Source organism: Ascidiella aspersa, chromosome 4 (assembly GCF_963924565.1).
Source record: "Ascidiella aspersa chromosome 4, kaAscAspe10.2, whole genome shotgun sequence".
Lineage (NCBI taxonomy): Eukaryota > Metazoa > Chordata > Ascidiacea > Phlebobranchia > Ascidiidae > Ascidiella > Ascidiella aspersa.
Window position 1 is genome coordinate 25084234 of NC_139450.1, and position 19850 is coordinate 25104083.

General features: G+C 34.1%; 2 protein-coding genes across 3 annotated transcripts; both read left to right on the forward strand.

The window, feature by feature from the left end:
• The first annotated feature begins 1545 nt into the window (after positions 1-1545).
• On the forward strand, positions 1546-4139 carry LOC146157107 (E3 ubiquitin-protein ligase RMND5A-like). The gene has a single exon (XM_083386465.1). The coding sequence runs from the start codon at positions 2963-2965 to the stop codon at positions 4136-4138; it is 1176 nt and encodes a 391-aa protein (XP_083242591.1). The 5' UTR covers positions 1546-2962; the 3' UTR covers position 4139.
• A 484-nt stretch (positions 4140-4623) lies between these two features.
• On the forward strand, positions 4624-12128 carry LOC146157108 (lysosome-associated membrane glycoprotein 2-like). 2 transcript variants are annotated; one of them, XM_083386468.1, is made up of 6 exons: positions 4624-4796; positions 6035-6070; positions 6253-6539; positions 8452-8617; positions 8938-9099; positions 10782-12128. In XM_083386468.1, the coding sequence occupies exons 1-6, from the start codon at positions 4751-4753 to the stop codon at positions 10922-10924; spliced, it is 840 nt and encodes a 279-aa protein (XP_083242594.1). In that variant the 5' UTR covers positions 4624-4750; the 3' UTR covers positions 10925-12128. The 2 variants fall into 2 exon arrangements, with proteins under 2 accessions (XP_083242594.1, XP_083242595.1); XM_083386469.1 differs by having other exon boundaries at positions 9523-10921.
• The last annotated feature ends 7722 nt before the right edge of the window (positions 12129-19850 follow it).

Below are 19850 nucleotides of genomic sequence, written 5' to 3' on the forward strand. Positions count from 1 at the left end.
CTACATACGTGCACCAAAATGATTTATTTTAGGAAGCAAATTATGAATTTGAATTAGGCACACGAACGAACCCAAAAATTTCAATTAAGTTTAACACTAAATTGCATTCTGTGCGATGGTTGCACTTGCATGGTATCAATCCACCAGTTTTTGAAAACGCGACTTCACTTTGCATGAGATAACCGTCATGCTTTACTTCTATGCGATTTACGATGTTTCGTTTTTAATATGCACATTGCGGCTGAATTTCGTTAAACACAACCATGTGCTTAAAACGGAAACAAGTACCGTAGTTTACTCACAAAATTGAACAGTCGGGTTTTAATTGCATCAAAATCAAAAAGTAAATAATTATTTGCTCTAATCTTTGTAACCTACAGTAGCAGCTCCTCAAGCTAAAAACATCTATGTTCGGTATAGAAGAAACAAAACCTTATCTTTGCTATCCACTCATTCACGTTTATTGTGTGACGTCATTGTAAAGAAAATGCAAAAATCGCACTAAAACAGTGGGAATATGATGAGTTATGGCGACCCCAGTTTAATTTTAGGCGACCCCATTTTGGGTCGCGACCCACAGGTTGGAGACCCCTGGTCTATGCCCTATATACAAACTTTATGGAATGTATACCTTTGTTCAGTTACGGTAGTTATGAAATAATTTCAACACCAAAAAATTAAAAAAACAAAAATTGAAGTGATATTGCCAGATTGAACCAAGGCTGACTATCAGTTCGCGGCCAAAAAAGCTTCACTCGCGGGCCTGCAGTTGGACCACGCTGATCTAAAACAACGAAGTTCGATCTGAACCTAATACGATAAACCAGGTCAGCTGTGTGGTTAACTCCCCGGCTCGCGTTAACTTTTTTATGTCCCCGGGGTGCCCTATGTCCCGGGGCGCCAAGGTAAAGGGGCGCCAAAATGAGGCTTACAAATGCCAAAATGAGGCTGCTTCTTCTTTAAATGCAATGTTCTAGTAAATTTATAGTTTGCCCCCAAGTGCAAAATACCCTGGCTTATAATGTAAGCTAGTTATAATTGCCATAATGTAAGCTAGTTATAATTGCCTAGAACGTTAAAAAATGGAAAACATGATTCAAAAACAAAAAGAAAAACGTTTGTATTACATAGTTAAAGCTGGAAGACAATTATATTAAGTGGGGAGATATTGGCTGTTATATGTTTGAACAACCGACTGATCCAGCCTTAATTCGTCTTGCGCTAAATTAATAACTACAATCAGTTCGCTTAGTGTGCATAAGTCCGAGAAGAATACTATATGAATATATTTAATTAGCGCAGTTAAGTTTAGGTGGAAAAGGAAATCATTGTGCTGCGCCCTTGCCATGAAGCATTAAATGACTCACCAGCAGAGTGTCGTGGCGCACAGTTGAGAAACTCTGGAAAAATCCATTGCTTATTGCAGTATTGTCACACCGATTCGTGATAAAGAATAACGTAAGCGAATGTCAGTCTTGTGATCGATCTTTACCTACTGTTGCGTAACAGTCAGTCTTTTGCTGACGGAAGGTGATAGTCATTTGTTCCGGGCGTTTAGCTACGGTCGTCATTGTTCAGTTTCTTAAGTAGTTTATTTGAAATCCAAACTCCCATTAGGTCGCAGTGCGGCATTTTTATGGATTAAATCGTGTTTAGGCATTATTTTTTAAAAGATATGTTCTAAAACTCTAGTAAGGCTTTCGCGTCCAGGCGCCGTCGTGATGCAGAGTTGCAGTCGTGATAGGGTAACACTAATTTACGGAATGATGAATGGTCGGAACGCTCACTGTATTATTATTAAATATAATAACACTTGACCCACCTTCACCCAAACGCTAACCCCACCCTAAATCAAATATTGTGCGTTGGTTTAATAATTGTTTTAACGGGGTGACACTTAAATTAGTGAGCGTTCCGACCATTCATCATTCCGTAAATTAGTATTACCCGTCGTGGTATAAGAAAACATTATTTTGAAAATCTAGACATAAATATAGGTAATCTTCTTCATCATAGTAAAACTTGACCCAAACGCTAAACTCGCACCCTAACCCAAATATATAGCGGCAGTAAGCATTATGTTGTACCTTATTCTGCCTAACATTGGGTTAAATATTTTCCACCATTCAACCAACAACTTTTTAAAAAGTTCACCATACATTAAAAAGGTGTTTGTTAGTTACAAATAAAGTGGTCGTTTGCTTTGCCTTGAGACTGAGCTTTGAAATACGCACTACTAACTGTGGGACTATAATCTGAGCTAAGAGTTAAAATGTAAAGATGAAATTTAAACAAAAGAAAAAAGGAGTTTTAATCTTATGAAAACTATATGTAGGGGTGTAAAATCTGGCTTATGGGGCATATGAAAAACACCTATGTCTGAAAACAATATATATATATTTATTATATATCTGCAAGTCAACTTATAACAAGCAATTAGTTTTGTATTTATTTTATTCTGCTTTACTGTGAATTGGTTGATGACTTAAACAATAGGTAATTTGATTCTGCATTGATTTTCAGACGCTTTTTTCAGTTTTTGGGCAAAACCCCACACTTCTCAGTCGAGACCAAAGGGAAGTACGCAGCTCGAAATTATTTGCGTAATATCTACAGATATCGATCATAAGTTTCTACACATTACTCAAAGAAATCTAAGTTAGCCAGCAATCATTTTGGACGTTTATGAATTTTTGAAGGAATACTAATAACTTATCCCTGAATAATTCGCGGTCGAGTCATATCTCAGTTTGAAGAGTACACTCTTAGCTGTCAACCTATGAAAGTCACTTCGGGCAGATTTTAATTTTAAAGGCCGAATATGACTGGATATTAATATTCATCAATATGAATATTTTTTTGGGGGTACTATGTATAACTTTGTAACATAACTAAACAAAACTGTACTACTTTTGTTCTCAAATGTATTTTATCATAATTTTTCTACATCTATGATGTATAGATGGAGGCCTGTTTTAATGTTGAGAAGGACATTGATAAGTTACTGGCAAAGTTTGCTACTCATAAACATCACAATGGACAAACACTGCAACAACTTCAAGACCAAGTTACACAATTAATACAGGAATTGCATAATTGTGACAAAAACTCCACTGTTTCACCACAGCAGAGTGCTGTTGTTTTACAATGTACTAGGAAATTAAGGAATTTAGGACAAAAACTATCTACCCAACATAAAGACCTACACAGTAGTGTATCCCGTGTAGGTAAATCAATAGAAAAGGGGTTTGATGCAGAATGTAGTACTGTAAATATGCCAGAAATCCTTACAAACGATAACCAACAAAAACTGTTAAACACTGCAATATGCAAGCATTTCTACAGAGATGGCTCTCTCAAAGTTGCGGAAAGCATTGCAAAGGAAGGGTCACTACAAGTTGATGAGACCTGGAAGAAACCTTTTGTGGAAATGAATGAAATCCTTATAAGTATTAAAAACAAGGAAGTCGACCCCGCTTTAAATTGGGCTATACGCAATCAAGACCGACTGTCATTAGAAAAAAGTGATTTGGAATTCAAGCTACATCGCTTAAAGTTTATACAACTTTTAAAAGAAGGCCCCAGTAACCAGCTAAAAGCATTGCAATATGCTAGAAACTTCCAACGATTCGTACCAGAACATAACAGAGAAATACAGAAATTAATGGGCAGTTTTTTGTATCTAAAGCAGGGTTTGTCATATTCACCTTATTCAGACCTTCTTTCTGACAATGTGTGGGATGACATATACAATGTATTTGCACAAGATGCTTGCCGTATGATGGGAATGTCCATTGATAGTCCACTTTCATCCAGCTTTACTGCAGGTTGCCAGGCTTTACCTGCCTTATTGGCTATTAAATCTGTCATAGAACAACGACAGTGCTCTGGTGTGTTGTCAAACAATGATGAGTTGCCAATTGACATTGACTTAGACAGCTCTCAGCAATATCATTCAGTATTTGCATGTCCTATTTTACGACAATCCACAACGTCAAAAAATCCCCCTTTAAGGCTTGTTTGTGGACATGTCATTTCAAGAGATGCTTTGTCAAAGCTTGTTTCCAGCTCGAAAGTTAAATGTCCGTATTGTCCTGTTGAGCAGTCTCCTACTGATGCTAAAGAAGTTCATTTTTAATTTGTTAAATTTAAATTAGTTTATGAAAAGAACACTTTTTTATGTAATTTACCTATATAATCTTGTACTTTCAAGTGAGCTGTCACTTGCTTTGTCCAATGCTCGGAGTTCACTTGAAAGATTTTTAATATGTTGCAATTTGATTGTTTCTTATAAAAATCTGTTTTGGCTGCACTATAAATATAGTTATAATCGGTATGTTTATTTTGCCAACTTGCAAAATTTAAACTGAAGCAATTCCAGTTTTGAATGTGTTTATATTAACACAAACTAAGTGATATAGTAACGTATTTTCAACTTTTTGGTACTTAGTTGTTCAACATAAACTATAGTGTTTTTTTTTATGAAAGTGCTTTTAAATATAATTTAATTTACTCAAATAAATTTAAATTTAATTGGTGTTTTTGAGCAATTTAAACAACAACATATTAACTATTGATTTCTTGTTTTTATCATCATATTTAATCTATACAGAAATAAAAATATACACAATGGTTTTTGTTTTCATGTCAACCTATGTTATAACCTAACCATCTTTCTATTCTTTTGTATAAAAAAGGTTTTAAAACACATATGAAAGTCTTGTTACATTGATAGTATCACTTATTGAAAATGAAATCTGTGAAGCTTGTTCTCCTGTTGCTGGTCTTAATCGTTGGTAAGTTTACTTTTTTTCTTTGCTTCAATATTTTGTATACTGTGTTTGTTATTGCAGTGTAAATTTAGGTGTAATGTGTGTGTAGACTCTTGGTAATGTGTAAATACTAAACATTGTAATAATTTATAGGTTAAAGAAGATTTAAACAAATTCCAGTCTACTTTCAACATATAGGGACATAGTTTGAAATGTTTGCAGGACTGCTATATTCAAATTATTACTGCATTTCCACTTAGATTTTTGTGTTGTTAAACTATGGTGTTTTAGTAGAATTCTAGCTTGCAGGCGATTGTGCTAAAAGGGGCTGTTTATTTTATTTTAGATTGAATATTGCAAAACTATGTAGGGTTTGTCACTACAATTCTTGTTCAGAACTAAAAGAAAAATGGTATTCTATTTGATTCCTATAAAGTAATTGTGTCAACAATTAGTTTAAAAATTGGCTTCTTTATCACTTTGCAGCAAAATTTGTGGCAATCATTATTTATTTTGCTGTTTCAAATTGAAAAAAATCAGAAAGTACAAAATGTTGTACTTTAATGAGAAAACAGCTCAACTGTCAGAAAATAAGTCTGTTAGGTAGATAGACATGACTTACAGCTACAGTTTACTATTTTAGGAATTTTATGTCAACGCACCTTTTGTATGTACTCATGTTTTTTATTGGGGTGCATCATTAAAATTATTATTCTAGTTTGTATTATCAGTTTGCATTAAAAAATGGCCAATGATCTAAACTTCAGTAAAGTTTAGCATGCAGCATGTTATATAAAATGGCGAGAATTGCCAGAGGACAACTTTCGAGTTTTGGTTTAAATTCAAATTCTATAAAAGGTGAGAATGTGTGGTTATAAGAACCAAAATCGAAATCAATGTGTTACCTCAATTCATTTGATCTGATTTACAGTTTGTAATCGTTATATAAATCACATCTAATTAATTTCTAAACGTTTTTGGTCAAATCCCAATTTCAGTACCATAAAAAAAAAATTAATAAGACCCATGTTTTTCTCCTGCTATACTCCCTGTCATCAAATTTATTTAGTGGGGATAACACTCATGTGACAAAACAAATCCAATAATTAAGTTTTATATGTAAATATGTGCAAAAATGTAAAAACTGATTTATTGTTTTCAAAAAATATAATTGTGTGATTTCCTGACAATTCCTGTTATTTGTGTATTGTTGTTCAGCAAAAGTATTTTTTTTCTTAAATTTGTTTTATATTTCCTGACAGGGATTCTGGTTGCCAAAGCGCAAATTACTGAACCAAGTATGTAAAATCTTATTATTATCTATCATACATAATTAATTATTATTAATGTGTTTTTTGGTTAATGTTATATAACTGTTACAAAAATTGAAAAATATTTTATCAGAATGTTGTTTATTTTTCATATTACAAACACAATTGTTTTTTATATATAAGTGATATATTGTAAACAAATTTTGCAGGTAATTTAACTACTACTTCAACCAATACTTCCACTGCTGGACCAACAACAATAACAATAGTGACTGATCCAGTTAAAAATAAAACAACAACCACTTCTTCAACTACAACTGGTTCTACCACCACTACCGCTACAACCACAACCATAACAACAGCCACAACCACCAGCAAAACTACTACATCGGCCCCACCCACCCCAAGTGGAGAAGCTTCTCTTCGCACATATAAATTTGCAGATGAAAAAAACAACACATGTCTTTTGGTGACAATGAAAGCATCCTTCACTGTGGTATGTGCTTTCATTTGTGTTGTCAAATACACTAGTTTATTTTGAACTAATACTTAAATTTGGCTTTATTCATTAGACCTAAAATACAATTAGAAAAAAAGTAAAAATTTAAAATAGAAAAGAACCAGTATGGCAGAAAGCTGGCGACTTGGCGACTATGTCGGCGGAAGAATCAGACAGAAAACCGAAGAAAATTAGCCCAAAAAAAATTTTGTAAAAGCAAAAAAAAAGAATTTTTTTTTTTTAAGATCGATTTTCTAAAAAGACGTGTGCTTGTTCTACACATATTCAATCCAATTTATTTTTAAAATCTGTATGAACATTATGCACTAAAATTGGCAGAAAATAATTTTCTGAAAAACGTTAGGGAAGTACGAAGCACGTTGTTTAGCAGAGAAAAGACAGTGTTAGGCATATAGATTGTTTATTAGTTTAAAAAGTACTAAATTTTGATAGAACTGTTGTGTATTTGCAGTTTTACTTGATTTGGCAAGTACTTCTTTATTAAGTTAAAAAAGCAATCGTGATAGTCACCATTCCTGTTAAATAGACATGTATGACATTCGCATGGGGATAACGAGGATGTACTAGGCCATGCTGTTCCATGTAAGGCTTAAACTATATTTTTGGCTGTTTTAATTACGTAAACGCAAAAAGTTTTGAACTTCGCCCTCCTTTAGCTATGCTTGTTTCTTTCCTAGACATGTTCACCCCCAGTCCAAGTGGTACTTCAGCATACCCCAGATTTATTTCTTTATGTTACAAAAATTTTTTGACTGATTCATTTACTTATTAATAGTCTTGTTGATCTCCTAAACATGGCAAGGTTGGTACATTCCTTTGACGAACACATGATTTAAGTTTAGGGGCACGACCAAAAACCCGAATAATTTACGCAAAAAATGCGTGTCACCAGAAGGCTGGCAAGATTCTGCCAGCCTGAAAAGAACTATTAAACTGACTCATGACTCCTTATTTGCGATGATTTTGGAATTTAGTTAAATCTAGACTCTAGATCAAACTTATATGCTCCATAATGCCTTTTGCTTATCTTGCATTTTCTCTAATTTTTTATTACTCCATATAAAAAATAATTTATTCTTTATATTTATTCTCGTTGTTAACTATTGGCTTTAACCTTTACCCCTAAAAACTACATGTTGCTTCATAGACACATTTAAAGAAGTATTTAATTATACTCTATATCAGAGCTATTTTTATTTATTTGAGTTATGCCAACATTCATTGTACTGTATTTTTAAAGTTGGTAATGAGATTTTTATTATTAGCTCATTGTTGTAAGAGTTTTTATTTTAGCGCATTGTTGCATCATAGGCCAACAGGCCATGCCCCCACTAAACTAGACTTTTAGCCAAGTTAAATTATATGCATAAATTTTTTTTGCGCACTTGAAGGTTTGCAGCCAATAGGCCCTATAATGGACACTGAGCAATTTCTGTTAAATGAGACTATAAATGCTGTTATTTTAAACAAAATGTAAATTAATTTTCTGTGCCTCATGCATCACATATACAGTATATCCTTTTACCTGAAGTTATTCAAATTTAAAACAAATAAACGCATTTGTTTAGTATGATTAGACTGGATTTCACAAGCGAGTTCACACCAGAACAACAGGTGTTAATAAGTTTACTGTTTAATCGTATATTATCAGTTTATAAAGACCGATAAACTACCCAAAACATGCCAAGATGACACATTTTTTTTTTGAGAGAAAGGAAATTTGCCCCAGTTGGGCCAGCATTGTTATTACGCTTACTCAACTTGCAAGTGCATTTCAATTCAATGCCAACGCTGCAATCTTTTTTTTTTTTTTTACAATTAAGCTTGCACCACAGCTGCACATAATTGTACAATTTTATTGCAGAAAACATTGCATTTATTGTTACAGGTTGAAAAAGTAGTTAACATTGGAAATGATTCTAAAATGGACAAGTCCAAGAGCTCTTGCAGTATGCTGTTTGTGAATTTTGGCTCTGACAACTGGTTTAAAATGGAATTTAAAACCGACAATAAAACATTCTATTTGTATTCTGTTAATGCTCATGTTAATAAGAGTAAGTTTAGTATTTTATACCTAACATTCCACCAAAACTTTTAAACAATACAGCTTAAATATTGCATTTTATATTTAGGACTCCTTTTTCATGAAACTAGAATAGTAATATAGGAGTGTAACTTATTTCTTAAACTTTTATAATCTTTATTTTGTTATAGTGTATTTGTACATTTGTATGTTCTTTCATGTACAGAATTCATATGTGATCAACAGCTTGTTTATAAAAGTAAAAACTGATGCTGCTCTTAGTCCTCATACAAAAAAAATTCGTTCATATTTGTGACTAAATTTGTTTGATTGTGTTTATCAATTTTTTAGATGAAGGGTCAATTGCAAATCAAACCATCGGTAAAACCGCCCTGAAAGCCTCTTACAAATGTGCCCATGGAATAACAATCAATTTGAGCAACAACATCACTTTAAATGCAACAAGTATTCAGTTCCAACCATTTGAAGTAAACAAAAACCAATATGGCACAGGTCAGTATTTCTTTCATGTATGTTTATTATGGAATTTCCAAAAAATGTGAACAACTGTCCAAATTTTATTGGTCTCAAACTATAGGATTTTTGAAGAATCTTTATAATATGCCTTCTTGTTCAGGATTGGCTAAATATAAAACTTTGTTTTTTACTTGCACATATCTGAAATAATGTGTGCAGATATCCAAAAATAAGCACACTTGATCGCAAAAATGTGGTCTGAGGATAAATTGCCTTTTAATAATATGGAAATATATTAAAATTCATGAAATAGTTCTGTGTAAGGCATTACGGCAACTATAACAATATTGTTGTTTTAGTATGTACATTGTAGTAAAATGTCTATATATATTTGAGTACCAGCTTGGCATTGTCACTGTTACTTTGTCACTGTTAAAGATCGACCTTTTTTACATTTAGCTCATAACTGCCACCAAGATTTAAGCCCCATTATTCCAATTGTGGTGGGCTCAGTGCTTGCTTTCCTTGTTGTGGTGGTTGTTGTAGCTTATATTATTGGAAGACGACGCAGCAGAACTGGATATGAGGAAATCTAAAACTCAATAAAATACAGGCAAAGCAAATATGCCATTTCATCATTTTCACTGCATCAACACAAACTATGTATTTTTGACTGTCAGGAAGTGTCTTACATTTTTGTTTATTGCTGTTTTGTCAGATTTGACTTAAATTCATTTGTTAACTATTAATGATATTTTCTGTGTTTAATATGCACTTTTGTCATATATACATAGGTTTTTTATTTGATGTACCATATATTGCAATACCATTATTTTGAGTTACCAAATTCAACCCATTACAATTACATTTCTATCTATATATCAGGTATCTTGAACAACAGTGTCTCCATATTTTGCCAATATCTTTTTGGGAACATTTGTTTTATGTTTGTCATGTTATATAGCAGTGAGTCTTAAGAGCAAAACAATGGTGGCAGTACTAAAACTGCTTGCCTTGCATCTATATCCTGTTTAATTGTATGGTTGATGAAGTATTTGGCGCAGGGCTAGGTCTTGTTTTTTTCAAAGGGTGTTAGTAACTATTCGATTTGCTCTCTCAAGTATAGCGGTTGTTTGTTGTCTTGGTTAAATAAGTTGTTGTCTTCGTTAAGTACGTGATCATTTTGATATTAAAATGTTGGTGTGTGGTTGAGTTGAAAAGTTGGATATTTTTATTATTGTTGTTGGTGGATACGTTTGAAATAATGGATACCGTCCACAGGTTAACTTGATTCACTGTCATGTGTGTATTTGAATAGCAAGTAACATATGTAAGCTAATATAAACAAAACAAAACCTATCAAAACTCAACAAAGCTAATTGCGTTTTTTTTTTCTTTTCAAATCTCCAAATGGCATGATGACATGACGTGACACACTCCTACCCAATCCGTTTCCTCGCACAACACTTCTGCACGTGAAATATGTGGACACAACGCTTCTTCCTCATGCCGGTTTGTCGCTGTTCATTTCCCTTTAAATTCAAACGACTTTGTGCTTGACGTTGTGGTGACTGGCGTTTCATGGTTGCATTCGTTTGTCGGTCCTTGTGGATATTTATTCTGGATGCAACGTTTTCACGATTTTGTGTCACGATCACGCTGAATGTAATCTGCCACGTAACGGTTTAAACTGCTTACGCTTGTGACTGGCAATCCAGCTGAAATATGCGCTGCTGACATGACAGCAAATGTCATTATTCCAATTGCTGTCGGCTGTGCATTGGGTGGCCTCATAATTATTGTTATCATCGCCTACATCATTGGCCGAAAGCGTGTTACGCCTAGATATGAAGGACTGTAAATCGTGCGACTGACTGTGCTAAGAAACAACCTTTGTAGTTTTTTTTAGGTTTCCACGGTTTTAATTTGTTTGTTTCGGAGTATACTGTTATTGTTTTTACGCCGCAAAAAGTAGTTGTGACGATTTGTGATTGAGTTAGTGCAGATCTTTTCTACTCAATTTTGTCTGTGTACCATTATGCTCACGCTTAAAAGCATACTCTTTTAAGAACTACATTTAAAAGCGAATACAAAACTATCCCTAAACCTAATTTATTCATTGTGAGCAGCCAAGTTGATCATAATATGGAATCCTAAACAGCACGAAATTTATGGCTACTCAGCAACAAAAGTGTTACTTCATCTGAAAATATTGTGTTCCCTTAGTTAGGTCACTATAAAGCTCAATGGTTCCGTGGATCCCTTATGAAAAAGCCTAACTTTGTGTTATTTTGAGCGTACAACCTTTTCAATTCATTAACTAAACCGCGCAAAGCTATGGGAGATGTTTTTGCCTTCGATTCTGTTTTCTCCCACCTTCGCCCTGTCGCCACGTAAGCTGGCTCGTGACTAGGTGATGACTGCTCTTGTGAATTTTTAACGCAGCTGTAAACTCTTATTGGTTTGGCTGGAGCCAGAACGATTCGTACCGTCCCCATCCACGTTAAACAGTAACACGCAAACAAACAGGGCATGCCATTTCGCGTGATGTCGTAACTATTTAGTGTTAAACTGTAACATTATGTAAACCCCTTCGGAATACTAATTTCCGCTTTGTGATTTTGTATGAAAGTTTGATTTTTAAGTGGAATTTGTTGATACGCTTCGTTTTCAAAAAATGGTTATTGTTTTTCTCAATTCATAACTTTGCCTCCTGCTCGCCTACAAGCTAATTCGGTTCAAATTTGATTTTTTTATTACATTTATGTTACCCATGTTGGCTCACAGATACTATTATGGAGACACTGTTGTTTTATATCATAATATATATTGAATGTAAAATAAAAACAACAACACATCTGCATCTGGTCACAGTTTTAATGTACATATTTGTTATGTACGACCGATTACATATCTTTGTTTTTTCAAAAGATATTTTTTCTTGGATAATGCATTTGTTTGAGATTGCAATGTATATTCCCATTCTAGAGTGTTCTTTTTAACGAAAATATTTTGCTTTTTTTTCGATTCGTCACCTGTGTTTAAAATACAACCTTACACGTATATACCTTTTTGTTGTTTTTCTATTTGTATTATATAGTCAAAAGGTGGAGTTGACTTTAATTAGTCCAAAAATGAACTCCTTACTCCCATATTTATTGTTTTTCAAAATATAGGCACTTTTTCAGGATTACACGTTTGCAGGATTTCTGATATAGCATAATAGCTAATTTTAACGTAGACCTAGATTATTGACACTTTATTATATAAGCATTTTAGAATAATCATACTTACAACAGTACGCGAGGCGTTTACTGTGCAATGTATTTTGACACGGTTGCGTTGTCTACTGTTTGCAATCGCGAGTTAATGCTCGCTGACTTTCACTTTTGCTATCACCACAGGCATTATAGGCGCTTCGTGGAAACAATGTTCTATATATATATTAGTTTTTATTTAGTTTCGGTTCGCCGGATTCTTCTTTCGGGCGTGTACAATTAAGTGCATGTTTGTAGAAAAAGGTTCCTCCATGGCCAACCATGTGATATGCTGGGCTGTTTTTTTTTATGTTGTGGCATTTCTTTGTACAGCCATAAATAGAGCGATTGTTTTTTAACTTGTCATATTTAAATATGCCAGTTAGGTCAAAATTGTCAAACATATGTCAAGTAAAAGTTGATTGCAAAATGCACATTTACAAAATTAACAAAAGCTGCTCTGGCATTTTGAATCAATCAGTTAAAAAATATCAATGTTAAGTTTTGAATAACATCCAACAACATTTTAACTGTAATATATCTTCATTTGTCTACGCGAGTCGGTATTACCCACGCAGACTTAAATTAATGCATTAGGCGCAGCATGACCTTCGTTTTTGCTTTATATAGTTGTACTGTATAATTATCTAATTGCACAATAGATTTGAACAGTATTTGGTGTTTCTTTTGGTTGTCAACAAAACACCAAAATCAAGTGACTGACTCCCCAAGACATTAATTCACTTTGTACAACAATGTGGTGTTTTAAGCAACGTATTCCTTATAGGTCAAATTTCTCAAAAAATTTAAGGTCAAAAAATATTTGCCCTGTTCATAATGCAATAAATTTGGGGTTCAATTGCCCTTCACTATTTAAGTGAGGGTGAAGTGTGTTTATTTTTTTTCATCGAAACTAATAGCCTACTGCAAGACTCGACGAAGTTGGTTTATTATTTCGCTCGACACGGACTCCTGACGCTAGTAAAGAATACAGGAGTCCGACGTGCACATGCGCAATACAAAACTTGAAGCCTAACGCCGCGAACAAAATTGTAAAAGTGAAATTGAATGTGGTGGAATTTTTCCAAACAGGTAATCTAGGCGGAAGAGTTAGGACACCCCATTGGATAAATTACTTGATCTCCACCCTATTTTATTTACGCATATAGGTGGAATACGTGCATTAGAGAAGCAGGACTCGAAACGATAATATATTGATATTTTATTGCTTTCTAATTAGATGTTTTTTTGTATGCTTTATTTAAGTTTTTTTTAAGGATAACTTACTATCCGTTACCATTAGGCTAAACATATTACTAATAGTGAATGTGGTTTAAAAACTAATAGTGAATGTGGTTAAAAATTTGTAAGTTTTTTTCTGTCAGCAACCTGTAATTAAGCTTATTAACATCGAAGAGGCAGAAAGGTTATTTCAAGATATAGCCCGAAGTAAAATAAAATATTTTCTGTCTGATGTTGAGGTTAAAATGGTAGAACGTTAAATTTGGTTTAAATCTATAAAATATGGTTAAATTATGTTCTGTGATCTAATTCTAATAGAATTGTTCTAAATGATCGAACTGTTTTGAAAAGGCTGTCGGCAGCAAGAATAGTTAAATAAGATCACAGGAAGGTAAACGTATAGGCAGGCGCGTAGCGTGGCCGTTTCAAAGGGCGGTGTCACATGATCAGCAACCCAAATCAACTAGGGGGTCTCTGGGGGTGATATAAACACCCCAGCGGGTACAGGCGGAGCCCGAAAAATTTTACGTTTAGTGTATTCTTGAGTTAGACGCTGAAAACGGCGATTATTAGGAGCTTGCGGCTTTTAAAATTGTCTGTTCGACGTTAGAAAAAAGCAACACCTCGTTGACGCATTCAACTCACGTGATTTCAATTGCGCGTGAAACGCTTTGAAATTGCGGTGTCAGAACAGCCTTTGTGACATCAGTCACAAACTGTTGCATTTTAATTGTTGTCAGTAGGGATGTTTAAAAAAATTAGAATAACGAATTCAGAATATCGAATTCTATGGTATACCGGTATTGTAGTAGGTCCTGTTTTTTATAACATTGTTGTGTATCAGTGTCTAGTCTCCTTTTCTGACTAACTTGATCTGTTGTGCAGTCAGATAATAATATACATGTACTGCCAAGAATACAACGTTACTATTACCATAACCAATACTTGGCGATTACGCTGTGCACAACCGCGCTGAATATTAGCCCAAAGTTGACCTTAAGTAACCCTGTAGTGCATTTTGTCCAAGGCCCGCACGTTTTATGAGTGAATAACTTAACGCAATTAAAAGGAAATTGTCAACTCCGCACCTGGGAATTACACGTTGAAGTAGACGCTCGCCAATAACGCTTGATTGACAAATTTTTTTATTAGTCGAAGGCTACCGCGAGGCGCGAAGTAATTAGTCGCCCGAAAAAACGCTGACACTGCACTACATTAAAGCAAGAACTATAAATGTGTCGCTGCACAACAGGCCTTTATCTAAACTTACCTCTCGCGTATGTACAATATTAGGCTTAACCATCGGCGGTAAAACTTTAAATTATATCGATTTCAATTACCTGAAATAAACGACAGAATTGGATACGAATCCAATTTGGATTCGAAAAAAGAATTCGATATTCTACTTTGAACATCCCTAGTTGTCAGCAAAATTATCGATGCTTGTCAACAATTTGGTGATATTTGTAGTTTGATTTGCTGATTGTTTGAATCGTGCAATAACTCTGCTGGTTACAATTGCGACAGCTGAACGCTTCTTTTCGACATCTAAAGCTATTATTTAACGCTAATTAACGTACACCGGGATATTAACTACTCCGTGGATGATATATCTAAAAAATAGATAATGATAAATTAATTTTGTTTAAAACGCACATTGATGTACCTTACACGACTGTTTTCTCTACGTTGTTAAAACACCAATAAAAAATATTTTCGTAATCAGGCCTGTTTGAGATTACTTGGGTCGGTGACAGAAAAAAAACAACAACTGTATTTTGCCTATTTTAACCAGGGAGTCGAGACCGTTTGACATTTCCGGTTCGGGTTCATGACCGATATGACTGTGCAATGTAAATAGGCTATAGTAGCCTATGTATCATATGTCACATTCAAGTAACTTCAATAAATAAACAAAACGGTAAAACAAAGTTTATATCACTATCGTGAGAATATCAATAAAGTGATTGGCATGAAATAATGTATGTTAGTCATGGCGAAAAGCAGTTTAAAAATATATTTGATTAAATTTTATAATACATAAATAAATTCGCAGTGCGCCTTCGCGTTATTAAAAGCCTTAACCCCCCTCCTTAGGTGGCGGGCCAGATGATTTTCATTATGCCCACGGGTCTCTTGTTTTCCTCCACTTCTTTATAAAATGCAATTTGTGATAAATTAATAAAGTTAAAGCAATTTTCGGCCCTTATCATTTTCTGGCGCAAATATCTGACGGTGATGCACCTTGAAGTATATTTATAATTAAGATAAATGCAATTTATACGTTTTGGGACTTTGCGCAAACTTTTTACCAGCGGCGTGGAGTCAAAACATGTTTGCCAAAAAAATTAATAAAAGCCTAAAACGTTTCAAATGTGCATTGATTAGGTTTTAAACAGTAAGTCGAACGTATAGGGCACTAGGCCATAACTAAGTTTATTTTCTGTTATTGGTGTTTTTTTGTCCAATTCATGTAGCGTATAAACTTACAAAGAACGAAGTAAAAACTCTACAAACTTCAATTTAGACTATTAGTATGTTATTATAACTATGCAACATGTGAATTTATTTATTGAAAGTTAACCAGATAGTCCATATGCTATGATTTTAGCGCTTCCCACTGTTTGCATTTAAGCTGAAAAATTGCAAACGAATTCGCTGACAACAACATGTGCGTTTAAGATTTTTGGGAACGTTATGATGTTGCACCTTGACTAAAGTGCACGTAAGTCATGCTTTTAAATGACTTGACTTGACTGAAGTTGTTTAGGTAAAATACCTTACTTGACGTAAGTCTTTTTGTCAAAAGTGTCATTAAAGTCATGTTTTTGGTGATAAAGAAAGTAAGCTTTCAGTATAAAAAGTTCAATTTGAGAGGGAGATTGGCCCACAATTGTACAGGTTTGAATCCAGGAGAGGGACATGTCACCCAAAAAAACATATATTTTTGCCAACTTTTACTATGCAAATACAAATTGTTTTCCCGCATTGCGCGAATTTTCAGCCATTTTTACTACTTTTTGTCCGTTTAAGAAATTCTTTACAGCCAAAACACGCCGTTATACTGTGGCATGTTCCGCCGTGTTAACTCATAAGCTGTATAAAATTATTATTTCGTTGAATCAAACTATACATGTTGTTATTTTGAGCAACATAAGAATCTATTTTATGTGCTTAATGTGTGACGTTAGCCTACCCTTTTATATTTAATGTATTGCCACTTTAAACCAAATAAACGCAACTTTTTTCGTTGCGCGATTAAACTGGATTCAGCTGTCATTTGTACACGTAACTTCGTGACGTCTCCTCTAAAAAGGTTCATGTCTCCCCCGAACAAAAATCGTGGATCCGTCCTTGCAGTTGTATGACCTATAGTTTAAATTGCCAGCAGCCTATTTTTTTTACGCCCGGGAAACGGGATTGAAAAATGAAACTTCCCGGGAATCCCGGGATCCCGACGAAAAAATTATACATAAAATTACGTCATTATGACGTTTGAAATTTATTTATTTTAGCTCCAAACATTTAACAAAGCTCATTTATGGGCGTTCTTTCACTTATGTACGTGGAAAGTTATGCAAAAAAAAATACCGCATACCACAACTCATATTGTTTGGGTTAGTGTTTGGGTGAGGGGTGGTCAAGTATTATCATGTTTATTATTAATAATAACGCTTGACCAACCCTCACCCAAACGCTAACCCGCACCCTAACCCAAATAATATGCGTTGTCGTATGCGGTATTTGAAGACCGTTTTTTTTATTAATTTGTACGTTCATAACTGAAGAAGCATCCATTTATGTTCTGTAGTATTGCTTCTGCCATCTTACAAGACCTTCTCGTAGTAAAGTCAGGACCCTTATTTGTTTTTATTCAAAAAAAAGCGCATGCATTTTGATTGGTAGAATAAATTTAATCAAGTTTTTCCGCCGGTAAGCGCAAATAAAGCAACTCAGGCAACAACGTTAACATGGTTGGTACTAATTTTTTCTTTGTTTTAGTCAAAAACGACAATATTTTTTAAGTTTTGCTATGTTGCCGAATAACCGGGGTTTAAAAAAAAATTCCCGGGATTCGGGATTGTTAATTCGCGGGAAGTCCCGAGAATTTCCCGTCGAAACATTCCCGGAGAGGAACCCTACTTCGCACCCCCCTTTGGATCTATGATTGTCTTGATGATAACGCATCAATAAACATTGTCTTAAGGCCGAGGTTTTCAACCGGTTGGAATTCCCAACTATAAGTGGCGAATTTAGGAGTTTTAAGGGGGGAACTTGATATTTATGCAAGGAATCTTTTTTTTAATATTGAAGTTTTTTGTCAGTCTTTTTATTAATGGTGCTTACATTTTCTAGGCTATCCTTTCAATAGTTTATAACCAACCATCCTCGACGTTATTCTTGTCGTTTTGCTTCGCCATTACTTATATCTTAATTAGGAATGCCCTTGTTGTTAAATGCACCCTTTTTGATGCTTTATCCAAATCCATTATCGATCAAAGTGTTAATCTTTTTTGGACAATATGCGTCGCTTGATTTAGGTTGTCCAAAATCGATATGCCGATGCTAGCCTATACATTGCAACTGCAAAATACTTTTTTTTAAACTTTTTTTTTCTTGTGCTTTCAACTAGTAGAAATTAACGTAGTGGAGTTAACGTTTACTACACCTAGGCAAACATAAGTAGATCGTATTCAGTAATTTGGAATTTCCGATGAAAAACTTTCCGAAATATCATGAGCTTGCTTTAAAAAAGTTTGCGGAGCATTGTTTCTATTTGTTCGAAAATGCCAATTTAAACCAATAAAAGCACATTTTAGTTAATGTTTAATTCTTTGACTTAATTTGCAAGCGTATTTGCACACTGATGCAAGTTATGAACATAGTCTGTTGAAAATCCAAACAGAGGTATTTTTGCAAACGAGACAAAACTTACGACTGAAGTTTACGTTACTTGGCTTGTTATAATGGGGTCTGTTGGCTTTCTGTTCTTCACTACGACTGCATATAAAGCTTTTAGGTATATCAAAGTCAATTACTTATAATTTGGAATTAATAAAGCGTCTAAATAGCTTCAACTTAAAAAGTTTATCCCATCTGGTTATGGACATAATTACAGGTGCTAATTTTACGGGGTAATTTTATCATTAAAAGAGGCTAAGGGTGTCAACGAGACATAAAAGGTTTACAACCACCGTCAGTGTTAAACGATTCACCTTATCGATGACATAAATTCAAAGACCATTTAACACAGCGGCTATGTGTAAAGAATGAGAATTATCAGAGTGTCATTTTCACGTTGTTTTAAATTCTGCTTTTATTTGCAGAACATGTAGGCCTGATTATACAATTTTACAAGGTTGCGTTTTAGTCAGTGTACGGCGACTCGCCTATATTGGTTGGGGATTGTGAAACTACAGTACATCACATTCTCACTTATTATTATCAATTATAATTGTGGGTTATGCTCTACAAAAGAGAATTCTGTCTGTAAATAATTCACTGTTTGAACCTAGTATCTATCATGCTACAGCCAAACCAACAGTTGATAGACCCAAAGATATCAATGCTTTCACAATACTTGCTTGACAACAGATATTCTGAAAAAACCTCTAACATCGTTCAACGTTATCTAACCGCTTTCATACACTGTATTTAGGTGATGCTAATTGCTTCTTCAAGAAGAAAACCACAACAACTAAAGGTAATTTCGATAGTACATTTAATCATTCTAATGTAATGTAAAATCCAGAGATAGAACGATATATCAGCCTACCGGTAATATTAGCCGAAATTCACTTTTATTTATTTGTATTGGTAAATTTCGACCGATATTTTGGACAAAATTTTACCATGGCAAATGTCCTTTTTTTGTATCAAAATTTGTTATTTGCTTTTATTTACATGGATAAATAATTTAACTTTAGTGTTTGGAATATGTAAACAAATAGTTAAATGGAATTTGCATTATTTGTTCAATTAAGTAAAGTTTTATCTCGTCACCCCAAAAAATCGGTATCGGACGTCCAAAACATAAAAAAATTGTTTATTCGTACGGTCCAGTTAAACGAATCCGGCATATCTCTAGAATGTATTGAAACATCGTCAAAAATGTATTTCGACCATTTGTACAGGTCAGGGATCAGGCAAAAAAAGTTTTTATTTTTATTTTTTGTTTTGCAGCTACTACTGAACCAACCACACCCACGACAAAGCCAACTACACCTACAACTAAACCAACTTCACCTACAACTAAACCGACTACACCTACAACTAAACCGACTACAC

Coding starts and splice junctions, on each gene's coding strand:
- LOC146157108 (XM_083386468.1), top strand. CDS start 4,751: ATGAAATCTGTGAAGCTTGTTCTCCTGTTGCTGGTCTTAATCGTTG. Junction 8,618..8,937: donor TAATGCTCATGTTAATAAGA/GTAAGTTTAGTA, acceptor TCAATTTTTTAG/ATGAAGGGTCAATTGCAAAT. Junction 9,100..10,781: donor CAAAAACCAATATGGCACAG/GTCAGTATTTCT, acceptor CTGGCAATCCAG/CTGAAATATGCGCTGCTGAC.
- LOC146157107 (XM_083386465.1), top strand. CDS start 2,963: ATGGAGGCCTGTTTTAATGTTGAGAAGGACATTGATAAGTTACTGGCA.